This window comes from Lepidochelys kempii, chromosome 3, assembly GCF_965140285.1.
Source record: "Lepidochelys kempii isolate rLepKem1 chromosome 3, rLepKem1.hap1, whole genome shotgun sequence".
NCBI lineage: Eukaryota > Metazoa > Chordata > Testudines > Cheloniidae > Lepidochelys > Lepidochelys kempii.
In genome coordinates this window covers 156,766,441-156,789,879 of record NC_136382.1, presented here as the reverse complement: position 1 = coordinate 156,789,879, position 23,439 = coordinate 156,766,441, and the positions used below count along the sequence as shown (strand labels likewise).

At 43.4% G+C, this 23,439-nt stretch overlaps 1 protein-coding gene across 5 annotated transcripts; it reads right to left on the bottom strand.

The window, feature by feature from the left end:
• Window positions 1-1,726: 1,726 nt before the first annotated feature.
• LOC140909417 (NACHT, LRR and PYD domains-containing protein 3) lies at window positions 1,727-21,484 on the bottom strand. 5 transcript variants are annotated; one of them, XM_073338635.2, is made up of 13 exons: window positions 21,189-21,484; window positions 19,574-19,815; window positions 17,496-17,795; window positions 16,802-16,843; window positions 14,629-16,312; window positions 13,341-13,493; window positions 9,657-9,830; window positions 9,303-9,461; window positions 5,903-6,025; window positions 4,134-4,304; window positions 3,548-3,715; window positions 2,707-2,877; window positions 1,727-2,516 (listed from the first exon to the last, which is right to left on the bottom strand). In XM_073338635.2, the coding sequence occupies exons 3-13, from the start codon at window positions 17,770-17,772 to the stop codon at window positions 2,339-2,341; spliced, it is 3,300 nt and encodes a 1,099-aa protein (XP_073194736.2). In that variant the 5' UTR covers window positions 17,773-17,795; window positions 19,574-19,815; window positions 21,189-21,484; the 3' UTR covers window positions 1,727-2,338. The 5 variants fall into 5 exon arrangements, with proteins under 5 accessions (XP_073194736.2, XP_073194735.2, XP_073194739.2 ...); XM_073338634.2 differs by having other exon boundaries at window positions 21,347-21,484; XM_073338638.2 differs by lacking the exon at window positions 9,657-9,830 and having other exon boundaries at window positions 21,347-21,484.
• Window positions 21,485-23,439: the final 1,955 nt, after the last annotated feature.

Below are 23,439 nucleotides of genomic sequence, written 5' to 3'. Positions count from 1 at the left end.
GGCTCTAAAAGCATAGAGTAGGTGCTGTATAACAGAATTATGTTTCTGAGATGAAGCGATTTAATAATTAAAACAACATATATGAAATATAAATGAGATATTAATAAATTAAATTAAATGAAGGCTGCTGAAAGCCAATTGCCTTGTAAAAGATCTGTGATGGCTAAACTAATGAGATGTATAAAGATTAATTCAGATCCCTGTTACAGGAGGGGATTATAAATTGCTAAAATGCCATACCAAGTTACTAGGTTGTTACTGAAACTTGTGAAATACATTTAGAAGAGCCTATTAATATTAATAGTTAATGAAAAATTAGCTGCCTTGGTACATTTTAGTCCTAATCCCATTAAATGTTCCAGTTTACAAGGCATTAGAGGTCTCAGACTGTATTGATCTGCAGAGGTTATAGACTATGCTGTTTTATGAGCTGTGAGTTACAGTCAAAAGCAAAACATTAAGGAATTTATTTTTATTGTAAATATTCTTGGGTTTGATTCTTTGTAGGATTGTCTTCGTTGCAGGAATGACTGGGTGAAGTTCTATGGCCTATGTTATATGGAAGGTCAGACTAGATGATCACAATGGTCTCTTCTGGACTTGGAATCTATCATTCTCATTGTAGCAACGTACATGGACCATGGAGAGAGGTGAATAGGTTGCAGGAGAGAAGAGTTTGGAGGAGAAACTGGGAAGTCAGTCTGTGTGCACACGGCTAGAAATGTTAAGGTGTGGCTGGAGTAATTCTATAAACAGTTGCTTTAATGAAGAGCCAGGTTAGTTTAATAAGAACGGAATCCTCATGTTATTATTCAGCACACGGTACACGAAATGCTCACACAATATAGAATCCCAGGGAATCTAAAAATGACCTAAGATATACCAATTTTCAAGGCAGTTTTTTCTAATGTGCATAACTGACAAAAAAAATCCATGTCTAGACCAGGCCGTACTGAGAAAACACAACTACCAGGCCACACATAGTGAGAAAGATCCGCAACCATGCTAGTCACAGAGTTTATTCTGCAACATGAGTTCAAGGTGAGGCACCTTCAGAGTGGCCTTCTTACCATATGGATGTATGATAATCCCATTGGTTTCTGGGCAGCCTTGGGAAGTGAGACCCTGATCCCTGTGGCAGCATGGATCTCTAAAGAGCCCTGCTGCTCATTCCTGGCTCAGTGCCCTCATGGAGACATGGGGGAATGGCCAAAAGTACAGACCAGGTGTTTGCATGAACTAACCCTGAGAGTGGCAGAATTAATTTACTGTGGGAAATCTCCGTGGGCTTCTAAGGAACAAAGCTGCAAAGAGCCCACAACTCACGCCCCAGCAACATCCACCTAAAACCCCTGGATGCCATATGCCCCACAAGATTTGTTCACAGGATTTTGTGAGGTCAGAGGGAGGGGAAGATGAGGCCTCATTATCTCAGTCCCAAAGGACCAGATTTTCCACTCCTTTGGCCCCCTCTGTGGGAAATAGCGGAGTGCTAGGATCATGCATGGAATATACAAGAGAGACCTAATCCAGGCCTGATCCTTGCATTAAAACACTGAATAACTGATTATTGCATGGCTATACTATTATTTCTAGTGCAGTAGCTCCTAAACTCCCATGTGAGGAATCAGGCCCCTTTGTAATAGGCACAGTATAAACAAATGACATAAAGACAGTCCCTGCCCCAGCCAGCTCACAATCTGGAAATTGGACATGAAACAGGTGATGTCTTGCATTATCCTTTAATTTTGGAACTATTTGTACTACACTGTACTGCTCAGTATTACACAAGAACCAGTAAACATTTACTCACAGGCAAGAGTTATTTGCCCTAGTTTCTTTTAGTGTAGTGAACAACCACCAGGTTGCAGCTCTGAGGAGATTGTAGTTTTCAAAGTTGCCTTCTATAAATGTCAGAACACTTGATAAGGTCATTTCTGAAATTCAGTTTTTAATTTCTGGGTTTGTATAGGTGGGTTTCCTCTTGCCCCCTTTGTTCTCTCTTCCATCACCTCCGCTTGGCACCATTTATGCCAGTCACATCAGAAAAGCCAAGGGCTGGGTGAGCACGGACACTGTAACCATCTCATCCTTAGAGGTGCTCCATCCATGCCAGGGTTGAGGCTCATGGGCAGAGCTGTATAGGAAATGGTTGCACTGCTGCACCCTGTATTGTACTTTGTTCAGTGTGTAAAGAATATACTGTAAACATCCCAGTGGTTTCATTTTGGTACCTTTCCTTAGCACCATGTTTGTGTAACATACTGAAGTTCCTGAGATCTGCACCTACCTTCACAGCCAAGAAGGGAGAATTGAGTGCAGCACCTGCGACTCACAGTCAGTCTTCCTCCACCTCCTCCTCATCATGATACTTGTTCCACACGCCACAGATGTGGGCTTTGGAGGTGGATGTAAACTCATTATCATCCAAGCACAGATATTTCAGAGACAGGGTGTTTTCAATGAGTTGGATGAGCTCCTGCTCACAGTTGTTAGTGATGCCATTGTGTTCAAGGCTACGCAATAGGAAGAAAGAGGAAAAACTCGGAATCAGAGAGTTTGAAAACCTAATTGCTGCCTGAAATCACTGAAACCATCATGAAAATGAAGAATTACGGAGTGCATTACAGTTTTGTAAACAACCCACCCGGGACTCTTTATGGCATCAACAAAATCAAAAGGAAAAAGAATGGAGCCTGGACATACATTAGCTTCTCAAGATGGCTCTCCTTATCTTTCAGGGCAGAGCACAAGGCTTTCACTCCACCATCTCCGAGGTGATTAAAGCTCAGGTCAAGCCAAATCAGGGTGTTCTTCCGGGAAAACAGAGAGGTGATGGCAGGAACACAGTCTTCTGTGAGGGCAGCACTTGATAAGCTGAAATAACCATGAAAGAAAAGTTGGACTGATGTGTGTCTTCTACTCAGCTCTCAGAGGAATGGGTGCAGAAGGCCTTCACTCCGCCCTGCCTCCCCCACACTATCCCGCCCATGCCCTATCCCCAGAATCCTTCTGCCAGGAGGGAGGCAGCCTTGGCCAGCAAAAGATCTCCTGTCCACACAGCAAATTCTCTGCCGGCCATCATCCGGCTCTTCATTTCTTAGACTATGGCCCCAATCCTGCAAACACTCAGGGTAGCCACTAAGGGATTCTCCTGTCGCTGTAGTTAATCCACCTCCCCGATAGGCAGTAGCGAGGTTGATGGAAAAATTCTCCCATCGACCTAGCGCTGTCTACACTGGGGGTTAGGTCACCTTAACTATATTGCTCAGGGTTGGGGGGCGGGATTTTTCACACCCCTGAGAGACATAGTTAAGCCAACTATTTTCTAGTGTAGACCAGGCCACAGGCACATGCTTATCTGGCCTACCAAGAGCAGTCCCATTTAAATGGATGGTAAAGTTAAGCACATGAATAAATATTTGCAGGACCAGGGCCTATATTAGTAACTATGCTTTGAAGCCAATGGATACCACCTTACGCGCTAGTTACAGTGCCTCATTTTCCATATCAACAGTTACACCAGAGCATCTCTCTCCAACTGTACCTCAGTTTTTCTAGGCAGCAACCTTTACTCTTCAGGCACACTGCAAGTAGTTTAACTCCTTCATCCCCCACAGAGTTGCTCTGAAGGTCCAAGGAGACTGCCGTGTTGCAGAGGAATAGTGAGCAGATATTAGCCATGCTCTCCTGAGTTATGCTGCAAGAGCGAAGGCTTTAAAAAGAAACATACAAAGAGGAAAGATTAAACAAGCCCTGGACTGAAAGACAGCTATAGACAGAGATAGTCCAGACTTCAAACTGGAGAGGGATGACTGCTGTAACAGATATTTTGAACTTACATGAACATCTATTTTTTAGACCCCCTACCAACCCCTGGATTTCTCATTATGAACAACTCAAGAGTAATTCCCACTGGCGAGTATTTACTGTGTAAGACCTTCATGAAAGTCAAACTGGGGGCTAGATCCTTAGCTGGTATAAACTTCAGCCCTCAGAAACATCTAGTACGGGTCACTGCCAGGGATAGGCTACTGAACCAAATGGAGTACTGGTCTGGTTCTGGCAATTCTGGCAGATTCCTATGTTCCTATCCTGGATACCAGGAAGATACCTTAGAAGATTCTGATCACCTCAGTGACTGAAGCTGATAATCAGTACTGTTCAGATTTTCACATATTGTTTTCATCAGCTCATCATTGATGGAATTTTCATCCAGGCACAGGGCTAGCGGAGTGAACGTGGAGGTGACCCACATGGTGAGCTCAAGAAAATACTCTTCAGGGAGACAGGTGAGGACAGCACTAGTGGAAAAAGCAGATTTTAACACTAAAAGTTATAACAATAAATAGAAACAACAACTCTTTTCCCACCAGTAGCACTTCCCATCTGAGGATTTCTAAACACTCTGCCAAAGTGCGTACTAGCTGGGGAAACAGAGGCACAAAGCAGTAAAGGCCAAAATATTCAAAATTGGCCACTTGTTTTGGATGCCCAACTTAGAACACTTGGGGCCGGATTTTCAGAGCAGCCATGCACCCGCAGCCTCTTATTCACGTCAACTGGAGTTATAGGCACTTGGCTCCTCTGAAAATCAGGCCCTTCGGGGGTCTCAATCTGAGCACCCAAAAACTGAGCATCCAAAAATTATAGGACACTTCTGAAAATCTTGTCATAAGTGAAAACCCATAGTCACACAGATAGTATAGCAGAGTCAGGAAGAGAACCCACAGAGGAAGAGCCAACATGATGCATGATCCTCCTTCAAGGATCTGTATAGAGTGGCCCTCCCTTGTCAAGATATGCATCATCTCCTTTCCCTCCACTTCACCAGTTAAACTGCCTTTGTCCATCCACCTCAAACAATCACCTCCATGCCATTCAGTTCCCTTGAACTCATGCTAGGCCCCTGCCGTCTCCATTTTCAAGTCCCTCTTACAACACACCAGCCACACTGCTTTTAGCAAATCTTATTGATTTGTACAGAAAATCCATTTTGTTGTCCCCAGTCCCTGACCTCTGTCTACTTGTTTGTCTGACCTTAGTCTGTGAGCTCCTCTTGTACGTCTAGAAAGCACCTAGCACAAGAGGTGAGAGAATAATGGATTTTCTGGTTCACTGGCATTTCCAAAGAACTGGGGAAAAAGTAGTTTCAGATAGAGCCAAAAATAAAATTTTTAGCAAATTGAAAAGCTGGAAAAAATTATTTCAGGTTGAACAATTATTTCAGGTTTCATTCAACCCAAAATGAAACATTTTGTTTAGTTTTTGAGCATTTAACATATTTTAAAAAATAATACTAAAAGGAAATTTGAATTGAAAAGCTGTTTTAAACGAAAAAAATTAAACATTTTGTTTAGAAAATGTTGAAACAAAATATGTCAAAATGAATTGATGAAATGTTTCTGTCTCTCCAAATCTGTGTTTTCTGCCAAAAAAAAGTTTTGTTCAAACAATTTCTCCCAGCTCTACCTAGCACATCATGGGCACACTTGTAAATAAATAATAATAATAATCTGACCAAGGAAAATAACTAAACAAACATTTTTCCTTTCTTCTCTGCCATTATTTCAGAGATGGGACTGAACTGCAAAATTTGGATCTAGATGTTGCCAAAGTTTGTGGCATTCCTGATCCTGGATTCAGGTTTACTTAATATAGTGATGGGCACAAATCATGAAGTTTGGAACCAGGTTTGAAATTCCCTGAAGTTCATTCATGGGTTTGATTCGAGTCCTTCTACGGTTTATTTTTTCCTTACAACAGTATATCGTTTATTCTCATTTGGATCTGGTATCTGTCCCTTTGTGGGTAAATATATTCAGGGGCTTCTATCTTATTACAGTGAACTACTGAAAATATTTCAAGAAAGAGTCATGAAAAAGGGGAAGGGAATATTTACATGCAGTCCTTTTTCTTTTGCTTTTTCTCTCCCGTTTTCCTTATTAAACATGGCCAGGGAAAACACTTTTTCTGTGCCTCATTCTTTCCCTTTCTCTTTTCATTCTTCTTTTTCTTTTGGAGTCTGGATAAAAGAAAGTGAACAAGATTACATTATAACTATAGAAAAAAGGTGCTAAAAGAATTACTGCATGGCTTTTCCATTTCTTCTTCCACAGCGGTTTCCATTTCAATTAACCGCTCTGAGATAATCTGGCGAAAGAGGCAGTAGAAATGACATCATTTTATAACTATTATTCATAACAATAACGTTACTTTGACTCAAGTTACAAATCTAAACAAGTGCAGCGTCTGCAAATCCTAGGGTATGATGCTTCTGCGTACGCAGCCCCAAAATCACACTGCCCTTTTCTATCACATCACAAACTCATGTCTAAATTGCTCTCCTTTCCCTCTCAAGTCTCTTTTAGCATTACCATTTCCCACCCACTGAATATCTCTGTTTCAGATTATTTCCCCCAGATGTATTCATTTGCATGTTTTCAAATAGAATCTCACTTGATTATATTTTGTCCATGTTTCTAATCTCTCTAGGTCTACATTTATGTATCACTATACCAAATACCAACCAACCAACCCCGTATTGCTCAGATGAAGTTAAAGCTGGAAGTACATATAAGATCCTCGTTAAATGTGTCAATGCCTCAAGTGCTTTAGGGGCGTAATCTGCACCTCTGGTGTCTGGGAAGACACACCAGTGGTAATGCTGTGCCCCTGGGTGGATCATCATAAGCAAGGATCAAATCAACAACCTCTGGATCTTACAAATATAAGCTCTGGCGCCGGAGCTAAAAGATCTCGCTCTGTTAGCCCAAGATGAAGCAGGCTTATCAACCTGGCTATGTGGGTCAGTCATCACTAAAAGGTGACAAATCACCTCACTGAATGGGCCTGGGTTATATACTGCCTTAGGAGACATGCTAATGCTACAGAAGGTCAACGGGAAAGGAGTCCAGTTCATGAAGAATTTACTTTGCACTGTTTGGTGGTTGTATTGGGGTACTGTCTGGCAAAGTTCATCAGCACTGCGTTGAACTAAAGATCATTATTTAGAGCTTCTGAAGATCCTAACAAAGATTATTGCAGACCAATCGTCCTGGTCAGGTATTTTTACTTTAATGTTAAACAACCTTTCAGACGTGACTGTAAGTTCAGAAATCTGGTTCTATGCACCACACCTCAACTAGATGACTCCAAAAAACATAACTGCCCCCCACTTGATGTTCTCAAGCTAGAGGTGGACATACAACAATGCTACTTTTGGCAGCAAACAAAATAAAACCACCTTATTCATAGATATCAAGGTCAGAAGGGACCACTATGATCATCTCGTCTGACCTCCTGCACAATGCAGGCCACAGAATCTCACCCAACCAATTCCTGCGATAAACCTCTCACCTATGTCTAAGCTATTGAAGTCCTCAAATCATGGTTTAAAGATTTCAAGGGGCAGAGAATCCTCCAGCAAGTGACCCGTGCCCCATGCTACAGAGGAAGGCGAAAAAACTCCAGGGCCTCTTCCAATCTGCCCTGGAGGAAAATTCCTTCCCGACCCCAAATATGGTGATCAGCTGAACTCTGAGCATATGGGCAAGATTCACCAGCCAGATACCCAGGAAAGAATTCTCTGTAGGAACTCAGATCCCACCCCATCTAACATCCCATCACAGGATATTGGGCCTATTTACCATGAATAATTAAAGATCAATTAATTGACAAAATCATATTATCCCATCATACCATCTCCTCCATAAACTTATTGAGTTTAATCTTGAAGCCAGATAGGTCTTTTGCCCCCACTGCTTCCCTTGGAAGGCTATTCCAAAACTTCACTCCTCTGATGGTTAGAAACCTTTGTCTAATTTCAAGTCTAAACTTCCCGATGACCAGTTTATATCCATTTGTTCTTGTTGGCATAGAGCTTTTTGCAGAAAAGTTAGGGCGACAAAGCAACAGTGTAGACTCTGCATTTGTTAAGTCACTGTAACTGATCTCCAGGAAGTATCCCACAATACCCGCCGTGACCACTCTGCTCACTGTTTTGAATGCCGCTGCCCTGTATCCAGCTACACAGGCATGCGCCCCTCCCCTTTCAAAACCCTGGGGAAGTGTTGGGACGTGTTGACATTCCTCAGTGTGGAGAGCTCTCATAGCTACTGTCCAGCAGCTGGGCATTCTGGCTCCTGGCAGCAAACGCATTCATGCCTGGACTACAGGACAGGGGTAGATCATCTTGGTCTGTGGGAAGAGGAAGCTGTGGGAGAACTTGGAGGGAATCACAGAATCATTAATGTGGAATCCTGCTCTCCCCAGCACTAGGAACGCTGTGGCAAGGAAGGCAGGGCAGGCTATTGCTGCGGGGGGAGGGGGAGAAATCCTTCCCAAAGCACCCTGCAGCCAGATGCACAGTGGGATAGCTACCCACAGCATGCTGCTTTCTGTGTTGATGCAAGAGCTGCTAGTGTGGATGCACTCCGCCTCCACAAAGAGCATAGTGTGGACATGCAACAGCGGTTTAATTAAAGTAGTGGCTTTATGTTGGCATAACTTGTGTTGAAAGAACTGTGTAATGTAGACAAGGCCTGAGTAAATGGATACAAATGGAGTTTGAGAGACTGTCTGATCTCTCCCTCCCTCATCCCCTGTTCTTTATATCTATTTATTCTGCAGCATTTTCCTGTGCTAGTTCTTTTTCCCCTTTCTTTGGGAATTAAATGAGTTCCAGAGACTGAGAGTGCTGAGACCTGGAAATAAATGGGGGGTTGCCATGACAACAATTAGCCAGGAAAAGCAGGAATTAATTGCCCTGATTTGATCCTGAAAAAAATACACGAGGCTTGGTGAGGAAAGTGGCGTCTGGGCCAATCAGGGTAGGGGTATGTTGTAGTCTGAAACAGGGGTGCCTTATGTATGAGGGTCAGGCTGAAGTCTGTGAACTGGGACTGCTACCTTATGAACTAAAACCAGGATAATCAGACCAGGAAGTTGAGAGCAGGATACTGGAACTTTTAGGCAGTCCATTTTCATGCTGAATGCTACACGCATTCTGAATCTGGATGCTGCGACTGTTAACCCTCATGTTCTGAGACCAAATCTGAGATGATTGCACACTGAAACGCCTGGCTGTGAAATCCAAATTTCAATCTCTCCATTTTTTTTAGGCTTTGGCTACGTACTGTCTTAGTTCAGGGAAGGATGAAAATACATGTAAACCCTCTATAAAGAAAGCCCCTGTGATGTTTTATTAAAGCTAGATCCACTTCTTGCTGTCCCAGTGACACTCCCCCCGGTACATATTATTTCAACAAGAGACAAAGGAAGATGAATCAATTAAAACATACCTTTTGCCACTCTTCTCCTCATCCTTTGCCTCGTATCCAAAGTGTATTTCATCCTCCTCATACCTTCGGAATAAGAGGAATTTTCTCGGGCTACGGTGAGTAGCAAGATGTTGGCAGATGTCCTGGAAAGCCTGGAGTCTGGGGTTCTCAATGTTGAAGCTTGGCAGAAAATAAAATTGAATCAAACCATCTGTAAACACCTTCCTGACCGTCACAAGATGACCTGCCTCGGTCCTTAAGTATGAAATTAAAATAAATGGATGCTTATCATCAGGAAGAACCTGGCTCAGTTTCTATGAGAGGAAGGATATGGTGAGTCTGTTTGATAACTTGAAATGACAAATGTCCATTTACCCCACTGATTCCAGTCTGCAGTCCGAGTCCAGAAGACTATTCTTCAGGCTTTTTACAAATTCCTCACTTCCCTGAATCCTATTCACATCAAGGGCGACAATGCCAGGGTGAGCTGGAATAACGTGGTCACAAATTGCAATGGCAGTGTCTTCAGGAAGGTTATCTAAAGTTATTCTGTAAGCAGAATGAGATCACCTTACTTAGAGGTTTTAACAGAGTAGGAAAATAAAATGAGATGTCAGGACAAAACCAGTCTGATCTCCACTTGGCTAATACAAAACTGAATGGTTTTACTGCTCAGAGGTGACCAGCAAAGGAATAGGAAGGGGTGGAGGGGAGGAGAATTGGGCTAGTGGCCTTCAAAAAAAATTTTTTTATATATGAAAGAGACCCATATAGTGTTTTGAAATGAAAAATGTTTTTTTCATGTTTTTTCATGACATCAAAATTTAGATCTTGTCTACCCAATTCTTCCTCTAAGATCTATGGTCAATTGGAGTGCTGTTAGCCTTATGCCATTAAAGACACCATGCAAGTGAAAACTCACTGAGAGAGGAAGTGACTTTTTTTAAAATTCAGGTTAATAAAAGTACAGACTTTTAACTAACAGCTATTTAATTCAAACCCAGAGACACATGCGCAAGCAAACTTCTCTTTGTTAATACCCCAGTCCCACCAAGCAAGGGCTGAAAGGAATCACTATCCATATCTCTGAGACCTCCAATGGGTCCATCCACCAAAACCTGAGAAGAACTAGATTTGATATCTGGATATTTCCAAAATAAATGCAAGCATAGGACAAAAATCCAAATGCACTTTTTTGGAAAAATAGTGGGCAAAAAAGGGCACAAGTCCAATTTTTCTTTTCCTTTTCAAGAAGGTCACCTCTAACATCATCATATGCATTCACTACAAAGACAAATAAAACAAAATGATGACTTAGAATACCACTTCTTTTAGACACAACAAATCCTGCATCTTGGCAGCTTGAGGTCCCTTCTAAACCTACAGTTCTATGATTCTTTACGTTGCTCTGCTATTCAAAACAGCTCTGTGATCTTGATGAGACCAACACTAGCTAGGCATGACATTCACCCCTGTGCATAGGAATGAGGAGGTGCACAGGATTCATGCTGGCTCCCTGCATGGGGTGGGAATTTCACTGACTGAGTGAACATGCAGCAAGCTATGACACAGCAACTGTACCCCACCAGGGTATGTTGCATTTGAGGAAGGCCATTAGAAGCGCTGAGCCTTATCAAGTTGTGATGCATTGGCAGAATTAAGATGGGGTTGTCCACTGGGACTAGTGCCTGATAAACTTTGTCATGAACTAGGCATCTCATTAAAATACAGAGATGATGATAACATGTATCACATACATATATGGAGCTTTCCATCATGAACACACTTCACGGGCATTAATCTTCATGACAGATCCATCTCATGTTATGGACAAATCAAAATGGCGACAGTGAGGTTAAGCAACTTGCCCAGGGCCCCTTGCAGTGATTCAGCAGCGCTGGGATCAGAACTCAGGAGTTCACTGGGTGAAATTCTCCCCTGTGCAGAGGGCCAGCATAAGGTCTACACGTCAAGTAAATCCTATCTAAACCCACCAAAATAAGGCTTCAGTGGAATTACATGGTGCACTAATCTAGGGCTGTCCCTTTGCATACAGAGGTGAGTTTATCATAGAAATGGAGGACTGGAAGGGACCTCAATAGGTCACCAAGTCCAGTCCCCTGCACTGAGGAAGGACTAAGTCTTATCTAGACCATCCATGACAAGTGTTTGTCTAACCTGTTCTTAAAAATCTCCAATGATGGAAATTCCACATCCTCCCTAGGCAATTTATTCCAGAGCTCAACTACCCGACAGTTGGCAAGGTTTTCGTAATGTTTAACCTAAATCTCCCCTGCTGCAATTTAAGCCCATTACTTCTTGTCCTGTCCTTAGTGGTAAAGGAGAACAATTTATCACCCTCCTCTTTATAACACCTTTACATACTTGAAGGGTGTTATGTCCCCCCTCAGCCTTCTCTTCTTGAGACTAAACAAGCCCATTTCTTTTTCAATCTTTCCTCATAGGCCATGTTTTCTAGACCCTGAATCGTTTTTGTTGCTCTCCTCTGGACTTTCTCCAATTTGTCCACATCTTTCCCAAAGTATGGTGACCAGAACTGGACACAATACGACAATTGAGTCTTTATCAGTGCTGAGTAGAGTGAAAGAATTATTTTTTGTGTCTTGCTTACAACAGTCCTGCAAATACATCCCAGAATTATGTTCACTTTTTTTGCAGCAGTATTACATTGTTGACTCGTATTTAATTTGTGATCCACTATATTCCCCAGATCCTTTTTTGCAGTCTTTCTTCCTAGGCAATCATTTCCCCTATATTTATGCAACTGATTATTCCTGCCTAAGTGCAGTACTTTGCATTTGTCCTTATTGAATTTCATCCTATTTATTTCAGACCATTACTTCAGTTTGTCAAGATTAATTTGAATTCTAAACCTGTCCTCCAAAGCTCTTGCAACCCCTCCCAGCTTGGAATTGTCCATAAACTTGATAAGTGTACTCCATTATCCAAATCAGTTATGAAGATATTGAATAGAACCAGACCTAGGACAAATCCCTGCAGGACCCTACTTGATACGCCCTTCCAGCTTGACTGTGAACCACTGACGAATGAGTACGCTTTTCTAACCAGTTGTGCGCCCACCTTATAGCTCCATCTAGATTGTATTTCCCTAGTTTGTTTATGAGAAAGTCATGTGAGACAGCATCAAAAGACTTATTAAAGTCAAGATATACCACATCTATGGCTCTCCCCCATCCACAAGGTTTGTTACCCTGTCAAAGAAGGATATTAGGTTAGTTTGACATGATTTGCTCTTGACAAATCCATGTTGACTGTTACTTATCACGTTATTTTCTAGGTGTTTACAAATTGATTATTTGCTCATCTTTCTGGGTACTGAAGTTAAGATGACTGGTCTAAAATCCCCTGGGTTGTCCTTATTCCCCTTTTTGTGGATTAGCACTATATTTGCCCTTTTCCAGTCCTCTGGGATCTATTCTGTCTTCCACAAGTTCTCAAAGATAATCGCTAATGGCTCAGAGATCTCTTTAGCGCTGTAGGACGTATTTCATCAGGCCCTTTCAACTCGAAGCCATTTAAGGGCTTGTCTTCACATACAGTGCTACAGCGGAGCAGCTGCACTGATGTAGCATTTTAGTGAAGATGCTACTATGCCAACAGGAGAGCTTCTCCCGTTGGTGTCGTTAACCCACCTGCCCGAGAGGCGGTAGCTATGTCAACAGGAGAAGCTATCCCGTTGACATAATGCTGAGGTGTTTGCCCTCCTACCATTCTGAGAATCATGAATTTAATTTCATGATCACTTTTATCCCACATGAGTGTGAAAGGGACAACATATGGAAAGGCTAGGTCCTACTATCCACTGCTGAACTGGAAAGTACACTATTGTTGGCCTCTCTTTCAACTCTCTTGCCATCAGATATCAAAGGAGCACAACTATCCTGCTCTGGCTGCCTTTTATAAAAATAGCATATGATTCTACCTTCACTGTCCAAAGCCATACTGCAGTGTTTGCCGCTAATGATTTCTCTCTCTAGATTGTCTCTTGGAGTGAGCAAGACAAATAGTTCTATTTACGTGCAAGGGTCCCTTTCACAGCTTGCTTCCACTGTAAAATACATTTCATCTTCTTCTTCGTGCTCCACGTGCAGTCTGGTCATTCTAAGCTTTTGTGAAAGGTAAGCACACACTTTGTATACCGTAGACAATGAGATTCCAGAGGCATTCAAACTATAGGGAGAAAAACAGATTTAGCAGTGTTAGTATCTATACCGGAGGCTACAGGAGTAGATGCTCTGCTAATCAGGAAGACCATTCAGCACGGAGACGGATGTTATCACAGGAATGATTGCAATAGACTCCCATGGAGTTTTGGTCTAGAGTACAATATGTAGTAGTCTTATATTAGATACAGAAAATATCAGAGTGAAGGAGCACTGCACAGTATTTAGTTTATTAATTAACAATTGGATCTGGGCTGAGTAGAGAGACTGAGGAGCCGATGATACCCCATGATGGGACCAGAAGAGGCAGGAGTCCTGGTCGGGGTAAGGGATTGGGAGGAGGAGGACATGGAACTTGGGGGTTACAGAAAAGGAACAGGAGGCTAGGCATTGGAGCTGCAGCGCTATTTGGGAAGAGAGAAGGGTAAGGCTGGGAAGGAAAGGAGGAGGATTTGGTTGGGCTGGGATGAAGGACGTGCAGTGCAGACAAGTGAAGAGAAGAAGACAGCAGATATTTGAATATGTTTGGATAAGGGTCTTAATATGAAGCTCTCTGAAGAGAGACTAAAAATGAAACTGAGGCTTTCCATGCTTACTGTCTCTCAATGAATATGTCTACACTGCACCTGGGAGTGTGTCCCTCTGCCCAGTAGACAGACACATGCTAGCTTTTCTCAAGCTAGCATGCCAAAAATAGCAATGTGGACATTGGGACATAGGTGGCGGCATGAGCTAGTCCCCCAAGAATGGGCCCAGAGAGGCAGCGGGCTTGGATACTTTGCTAATATTAGCGCAGGAGCACGAACAGAGCTGGTGTATTGTCTGGATGTTTCCAACTCCAAAGTGGACATACCCAAGGAGTTCAGATGCGGGGAGGCGCTCTTTAACTGCAAACCCTGAAAACTCAGCTTATGCTGTGAGGTTACTTGCTGGCTCATATATAACGGCAAGTAACAAGGATTTTTCAGGCCAAATTTTGCTGTGTGTTTCACCTTCACAACGTTATTGGGCCTGATTCTGACCTCACTTATAGCAGTGTAACTCCACTGGCTTCTGTGAAGTTACTCCTTGTTCACACTGAGACAAGTGAGATCAGAATATTGTGAACTCCGCTAAAGTTTGGTCACATTGATGGTACTTACTGGATCTGTTTGCATTTCCCTAGCAACGGAACCAGTTTGATCATGTCTCTCTCTTTCAGACTGGCCAATTTCAGCTGACTGAATTCCTTGGCATGCTGCAGACTGTACAGTATCACCTGTTGGTCATCCTGCCCTAGATTGTTTTCCAAGAAGACCACTTCCTTGATCTCCTCCAAAGCACTTATGACAAACTCCTCATCCTGAATCTCAAACAAACAATGCAACAGCTCCAGGAGGAGATGGTTCTGCTCGCCCTGTTCCTGGCAAATAAGAAGCGCCTTCTTAGTCCATTTCAGAAGCTCATCCTTTGAAATGCCCATGCAGGTTTCATAGTACCTTTTCAAAGGCTTTAGTGACTTGTCATTGTTCAATCCAAACAGAAAGCGAACAGTTAAGATCAAATGGCTTTTATTCTCCACAAAGGCTTCTTTCAGGAGCTCAGAAGCTTTCTCCTTGTTCCAGAAGGTGAACAAGGCGGCAAACAGCTCCTGAACTGTCAAATGGACAAAGCTATAGATAGTTTCCACAAAAATATCTGCCTGCAGCAATTCCGTGAGGAAAGTTGATGGACCTTTTGACACCTCCAAGTTACACTTTTTCAGCATGCTCTCATCAAACAGCACTTTCTGGTCCCTCACACCGGCATAGGCCAATGATCCAAGGTTGTGAAAAAGGTCTTGTGTGGATGTCTGTGCACGACCATGGGACTGCAATAAACTGTCCACAAAATAGGTAAATATTTCGGTGGTTGTGCTCACCTTCTGATCGAGCACTTCACTATGCCTCAATTGAAGGCTCAGGGTTGTACAGACAATCCAGCAGATGAGGGGGATGAAACACATGGTGAACACTACATCATTTTCTTGGATATAACTGTAGGCAGAGGCTGCTTTCTCTTCATCTTTGAAAAACTTCTTGAAAAACTCCTTTCTGTCTTCCTCCAAGAAGCCCACAATCTCTGCCCAGAGGTCACTTTGCATATGGGTCTCCAGCATTCCTACGGCTAAGGGTCTTGTTGTGACAAGAAGGCATGCTTCTGAAAGGCTCTTGCTGCTGAGGAGACTTTCTACCACAGCTGCTGCTGTTGAGTGAGGTGTGTTCAAATCACAGGATAAGCTTTTACTTTTATCATAATCCTCAGGAAACCTGAGTTCATCAAAGCCATCGATGACAAACAAGACTTTATCTGGGCAAGACAAAATTTCCCCTATCTCTGGCTTTGGATGTCCCCAGTTTTGTAAAATTAATTGAGCTAAGCTCAGGTTTTCTGTTCTTTGGTTCAGCTCCCTGCAGCTCCAATGAAAAATATAATCAAATCTGCCCTGGTAAAGCCTGCCAGATGACCAATCGTACATAATTTTGCTAACTGTAGCAGTCTTTCCAATCCCTGCTATTCCTTGTAAGATCACTTTTCTCGTTATTGTGCCATCTGATAATGTGTCAAAAAGATCTTCCACATTAACATGGGAGTCCGCAAAGTTGCTCGGCTTCCTCATGATCTCCATGTGTCTTTTTCCTCTAGACAGTAGCTCATGTTCTTTATCTTCTGCTTGACGGTGTTTTTTTACTATAAAGAGCTTTGTGTAGCGGTCTTCCAAAGACACCCATTCTCCTGGCCTGGAATTATAATCCTTCACTCTTCTAAATTTTTCCTTCACGGAGGCCACATAGTTTGCTCTGTGGTCTGGAAAAGAGAAGAGAACAGTTTATCGGTATTCTAGTCTATTTAAGAACATATCCCTAAATATATCAATATGACAGAAACAGTCATTTTTAGAGGACATTTTACAGTAAAGATGGCTTAATCTGCAAAGCTCAGACGTGGATCCAATTTCCTTACCAGAGATCTTCCCAAAATCCATTTCAGATTTACACCTAGACAAACTGTACTGTGCAAATACCTGGCACGTTTGGGTCCAGTAGAACTCTCTTAGAGAAAATCCATTTTGTTTCCACTGAACCACTTCAGTCTAAGAGGAAGTTTCAGTTTAAGCAGACTTGGGAGCTGCACATTTTAATGTATTCTGACCTTCCATTTTACTTTACTGTAAATGGAGTTGCACTGAATTCAAGCACATTCACACAAGTGCCACTGCATTTCATATCACTTTGTTGGTTCTTGGTGTTAAAACAAAAATAGGATAGTGCACAAACTGCTGGGGCAGTGACTTACCGATGTCAGGGGGCTTTACAGAAACAGGTCTGGTTTTCCATACTGAAAGAAAAGACACACTTTATCATGTCTTGATTCCTGGACATGCTCTCAACAGAGTATATATGTCATATCTATGATAACTCTATAATGATACAGACATATGGGCTCAGAGCCGCAGCTGTGTCTAAAAAATACACGGTGCAATCCAGCAAGGAGTTTGTCATGCTGGCCCTTAAGGCCATCTTCAATTAGGGATTGTTAGGGTTCAAGGAAGCCCCAGCCAAAATGTTCGTTAGCAGCCAGCAGAGGTAGCCTAGGAGCCACTATTGCATTCTGTCTAGGTTCTAATACCTCCCTCATCATTACAGCATCAGAGCATCTTCCAGTAGTGCATTGAGATGGCTAACATCTCCCATGTGTGGTTCATTCTCTCTCTCATCTTCTCTCCAGGGGGAAGCTGGATGTGCAGTGGAGTGTCTTGTTTTGGGGGATTTGTTTTTTAAACATAGACATTGCTATGTGTTTATATTGGAGAAGGCAAGGCTCTGTGCCCCTGAAGGATCACCCTACACCAGGACAATCTCCTGTGGCTTTAGGGCCAGCTTGCACCAGGACTGCAATGTCATGGGGCTGCCACAGAATCCAGCTCCTACCTTTCATCTCTATCTATACTTACAGACAGGGGCTAGATATCATCCTAATCACCACCCACCTTCAGCTGACTTTCTTCTCAACCTTTCAGCCAGATCCTTATCATTGATGTGATCCAGCACGTTTATCACCACCTCCACAGCATACTCCTCTTGGTAGTATCTAATCAGCAGATCAACCATGTCTGTTACGTCAGCTTTCTCCAGACGTCCCTTGGGAATGTTTGCATAGCCCTTCCTCAGTTCAGCGTCACCGAGTTTCAATTTAAACTTCTTTCTCTGTTCCTCTACCAGCTCCTCCAAGATCATCAGCAGGATGTCTTGGTACGTTTCCGTCATTGCACCCAATGAAGGTCAGTTGCCTTAAAGAAAATAAGGTAATTGAAAAAAAAACAAAAAAAACCCCCCACATAATAGTGTGGACCTAGCAAGCTGATGAAGGCTACAGTCATCCTGATGAGTCACACTAGAAATAAACAGTTCCTCAGCTGGCCTAAATCTCTGTGGACTTTAGTGTAGCTATGCCCATTTACACCAGTCAGGGACTGTCTCTGAATGCATGGAATGCACCACAAAGTGCAGTATACACAATCATCCAAATGGTGCCATAACACATGGGAGATCTGAATGGTTCTGGAGGCTCAGTGGTTTGTCACATACCCCGGGGCACAACAAAATGGGGAAGCCCAGAAACATTAGAAAGGGAGCAAAAGCATGATGTGGAATCTCCATCCTTAGAGATTTTTAAGGCCTGGCTTGACAAAGCCCTGGCTGGGATGATTTAGTTGGGGATTAGATCCTGCATTGAGTAGGGAGTTGGACTAGATGACCTCCTGAGGTCTCTTCCAACCCTAATCATCTATGATTCTATGATCCAACAATACCTGCTAGGCCCCAGCCTGCAAAGAGAGTCAAGCCTGTAGGGGACTGTTTCAAAGGGAGAACTGATTTACTGCACCAGGTTCAGCTGGTTCTCATACTATCCAAATCAATTGGCTTATACCTCCTTTTGGGGATGGCAGTGTGATCTAATGGTTAGAGGATGGGTTGGGGAGTCAGGAGACCTGACTTTTAGTTGAGATTCTGCTACTGGTTTAACATGGGAGTCTGGGCCAGTCAGCTAAACGCTGTACCTCTGTGTGTAAAATGGGGATAATAATCCTTACCTACCTTTGTAAAGTGCTGTGAGATCTTTGGTTGAGAAGCTCTGTATATAAGCGCTAAGTATGATTACTAAGGATACGATTCTGTCATGAAAGTCACGGATTCCGTGACTTTCTGAGACCTCTGGGACTTCTTCCGGGGCAGGGCCAGAGCAACTGTCAGCCTCAGGGCTGAGGGAGGAGTAGCCCCAGGGCTGAAGCAGCAACCAGCATTGGGTCAGCCCCCATAGCGCTGGAGCAGCGGCTGTCAGCCCCTGCCACAAGAGCAGTGGCAAGGCTGGAGCAGATGTCCAGTGGTCAGCCCCAGGGCCAGCAGAGCAGCGACCCTTGGACCACCAGAGCAGCTGGTTGGCCCCAGACTCCTGGAGCAGTGGCCCCAGGGATGAAGCAGTAGCTGGGGTTGGGTCAGCCTCCTTTGGGCTGGAGTAGTGGTGGGGCAAGGGAGATTTAGGTTAGCTGTTAGGAAGAACTTTCTAACAATAAGGATAGTAAGTTCTGGAATACACTTCCAAGAGAAGTTGTGGAATCGCCTTCCTTGGAGATTTTTAAGAACAGGTTGTTCAAACACCCATGAGAGATGTTCAAACTTCCTCAGCACAGGGGGGCTGGACTTGACGGCCTCTTGAGGTCCCTTCCAACCCTTCATTTGTATGACTCTATGGTCAGAGTGAACAGAGAAACCTGGTTTTACTTTAGGTTGTATGCCCAAAAAATAAATCATGAGTGCTTTGGGTTCAGGGTTTATTTTATCTGAACCACTACTCCTACGGCCTCAGATCAGGTTCTGATTTTGTCCTGTTTCTATAAGAAAGAAAAGAGGCTGTGCTGAATTCTTATAATCCATGGGGAACCTCAGTCGCTCCTTTAAAAATCTGATTGGGGCTGGAGGGGGAAATTACAGCTGAGATAATACAGCAAGATTCACACACAACTCACTGGAGAGAACCAGGGGGTGCATCCAAGAAACAGCCACTTACTGTACAGGTCACGAGATGCGTGTTTTCATCACTGGAAAGAACTCCAAATGAAAATGAAATTTGCCAGCTCAGCAACCACTGAGTTTTATTTCCTCAGAATAACAAAGCTGAAGATGCATTCTCCTCTCATGCTGCTGGCAATCAGGAATAATTCCACTGAAGTCAATGGGTTATGTGAGTGTTAAACCAGTGGGGGCGAGAGAAGAGTCAGGCCCAAAGCGTTTCAGGCAGCTGGCTCAGTGCTGGGAAAGGTCAAAAGACAGTTTATCATATTTCGAAGGCAAAACAACAAATCCTTAATTCTACAGAGTTATTGAAAGATGGATAAACATGATCATTTCCTAGATTTCATATGGTTAGTAGAATTAATGCTAGTAGCAATAAGAATAATTATATTCATTTATACTGAAAAGGGATCTTAATACAGAGCAAATGAAAGAATAAAAACGTTAAATAAATCACTTTGTTTTCCATCTAGCCACCCCACCTCTGATGAGTTCCTCAGCAGCCAAGCTGTATCTTTGTACTTGTATTCTAGAAAAGTATTCAGAGCATGCACTATTATAAAGCCTAGCAGCTAGGGCACAGGCCTCCAAAGCAGGCCGGGGGGGGGGGGGGGGGGGGGGAGGGAGTATGAGGGTGGAGAATAGGGTGACCAGATGTCCCAATTTTATAGCGATAGTCCCGATATTTGGGACTTTTTTTAACATGGGCTCCTATTATACTCCCCCCCTCCCCGATTTTTCTGGCTATCTGGTCACCCTAGTGGAGAAGGATATATTGGCCAAAACCCACCTAGGGGTAGTTTAACAGACCAAGGACACTACAGCAAAGGCCCTGCCTACGGGTTGGAGGTGATACGGGCATCACCCTGCACAGCTCCTCTGAACAATCCCATTTGTTTGGGCTGTGCACAGGGACCAAGATATATCTGTGAAACATAATATTCTCCCTCCCCACCTTCCCTCTGCACTCTCCGTCTGGGATGACCCTAAGATTCTGCTTGGAATACAATCTTCAGACTCTTGAAAGAATTAGAATAGGGCATCCCCAAGCCGATTTCAGAATAATTGTTACAGTCACTGTCACCAGGATAGATTAGTGATTGCTGTTGGGCTGTATATTCTCTGAATAGGAAAGGAGCAGCCCTCTTCAGTTTTACATGCCTGCTGCAATATTTGTCATGAAATCAGAAGAACTGTGACATCCAATCTGTATAGCGAAAGCCGAGAAACTGAACAGACTTACTGCCTTAGAGACTTAAAAACTTTTACCTTATTTAATGCAGAGGATAGAGACAGTCCCAGAGCAAAAGCCCAGATCCAACACCCCCATAGCTGAATGTCATGATAAGCCTCTTGTCTCTACCCTGGACTGAATCAAAACCCTGGATCTGAACACCCCCATACTCTGACGAGGTTTGGATCTGCAGCTGAACTTTGTAGCTCAAACCCGGCTCCAGTTTTTACCTTCTCTTACGCAAGTTACTGATGCTGTTAAACACAGAAAGAACAGCACATTTTGAAAAGCACAAACGTACTACATCTTGGAAAAGCCGCATCTTCACTGAAATGCACCAAAGCCAGAAACATAGTTCTCATTCTACATTCCCTACCTTCTCAATGGAATGAGGAGTCTAACCGGAACTGGAAATGATCAAGCTCTGCTTCTGTGAAGGACCTTAAGGCTGTTAGAAGCATTTTAAGAAAAAGATGACACCCTGCTTTGCTTGGATATAATCTCACTTCTGCACAAGCCAGACAGAAAATTTACCTTTCGAACTTCCTTCAGCATGGGAAGAACAAGCGACTCATGTGTGAAATCCTCACCCAGCCCAAACAAACAAAGATTTCCCTGTCCGTCTGTCCACATCAGTAAGTTTTTTTATGCTCCCCCCTCCCCCCTCTTTAGAAGCCTGTTTTCCTTTCTCTTTCAGTTGTTTCACTTTCAACCCTTGCACCATCTGCTGGCTGGCTTCTGCCACATTGCAGAGCCTCTTGTCAGCTGAACACCAGGAAGTCTGCTTATTTCAAGTTTCAGAGTAACAGCCGTGTTAGTCTGTATTCGCAAAAAGAAAAGGAGTACTTGTGGCGCCTTAGAGACTAACCAATTTATTTGAGCATGAGCTTTCGTGAGCTACAGCTCACTTCATCGGATGCATACCGTGGAAACTGCAGCAGACTTTATATATACACAGAGAATATGAAACAATACCTCCTCCCACCCCACTGTCCTGCTGGTAATAGCTTATCTAAAGTGATCATCAGGTTGGGCCATTTCCAGCACAAATCCAGGTTTTCTCACCCTCCACCCCCCAACACAAATTCACTCTCCTGCTGGTGATAGCCCATCCAAAGTGACAACTCTTTACACAATGTGCATGATAATCAAGTTGGGCCATTTCCTGCACAAATCCAGGTTCTTTCACCCCCTCAGCCCCCTCCCAAAAACCACACACACAAACTCACTCTCCCGCTGGTAATAGCTCATCCAAACTGACCACTCTCCAAGTTTAAATCCAAGTTAAACCAGAACATCTGGGGGGGGGGGTAGGAAAAAACAAGGGGAAATAGGCTACCTTGCATAATGACTTAGCCACTCCCAGTCTCTATTTAAGCCTAAATTAATAGTATCCAATTTGCAAATGAATTCCAATTCAGCAATTTCTCGCTGGAGTCTGAATTTGAAGTTTTTTTGTTTTAAGATAGCGACCTTCATGTCTGTGATTGCGTGACCAGAGAGATAAGTGTTCTCCGACTGGTTTATGAATGTTATAATTCTTGACATCTGATTTGTGTCCATTTATTCTTTTACGTAGAGACTGTCCAGTTTGACCAATGTAAATGGCAGAGGGGCATTGCTGGCACATGATGGCATATATCACATTGGTGGATGTGCAGGTGAACGAGCCTCTGATAGTGTGGCTGATGTTATTAGGCCCTGTGATGGTGTCCCCTGAATAGATATGTGGGCACAATTGGCAACGGGCTTTGTTGCAAGGATAAGTTCCTGGGTTAGTGGTTCTGTTGTGTGGTATGTGGTTGTTGGTGAGTATTTGCTTCAGGTTGCGGGGCTGTCTGTAGGCAAGGACTGGCCTGTCTCCCAAGATTTGTGAGAGTGCTGGGTCATCCTTTAGGATAGGTTGTAGATCCTTAATAATGCGTTGGAGGCTGAATTAGTTGGGGGCTGAAGGTGACGGCTAGTGGCGTTCTGTTATTTTCTTTGTTAGGCCTGTCCTGTAGTAGGTAACTTCTGGGAACTCTTCTGGCTCTATCAATCTGTTTCTTTACTTCCGCAGGTGGGTATTGTAGTTGTAAGAAAGCTCGACAGAGATCTTGTAGGTGTTTGTCTCTGTCTGAGGGGTTGGAGCCTATTTCCCCTTGTTTTTTCCTACCCCCCCCCCCAGATGTTCTGGTTTAACTTGGATTTAAACTTGGAGAGTGGTCAGTTTGGATGAGCTATTACCAGCAGGAGAGTGAGTTTGTGTGTGTGGTTTTTGGGAGGGGGGTGAGGGGGTGAGAGAACCTGGATTTGTGCAGGAAATGGCCCAACTTGATTATCATGCACATTGTGTAAAGAGTTGTCACTTTGGATGGGCTATCACCAGCAGGAGAGTGAATTTGTGTGGGGGGGTGGAGGGTGAGAAAACCTGGATTTGCGCTGGAAATGGCCCAACCTGATGATCACTTTAGATAAGCTATTACCAGCAGGACAGTGGGGTGGGAGGAGGTATTGTTTCATATTCTCTGTGTGTATATAAAGTCTGCTGCAGTTTCCACGGTATGCATCCGATGAAGTGAGCTGTAGCTTATGAAAGCTCTTGCTCAAATAAATTGGTTAGTCTCTAAGGTGCCACAAGTACTCCT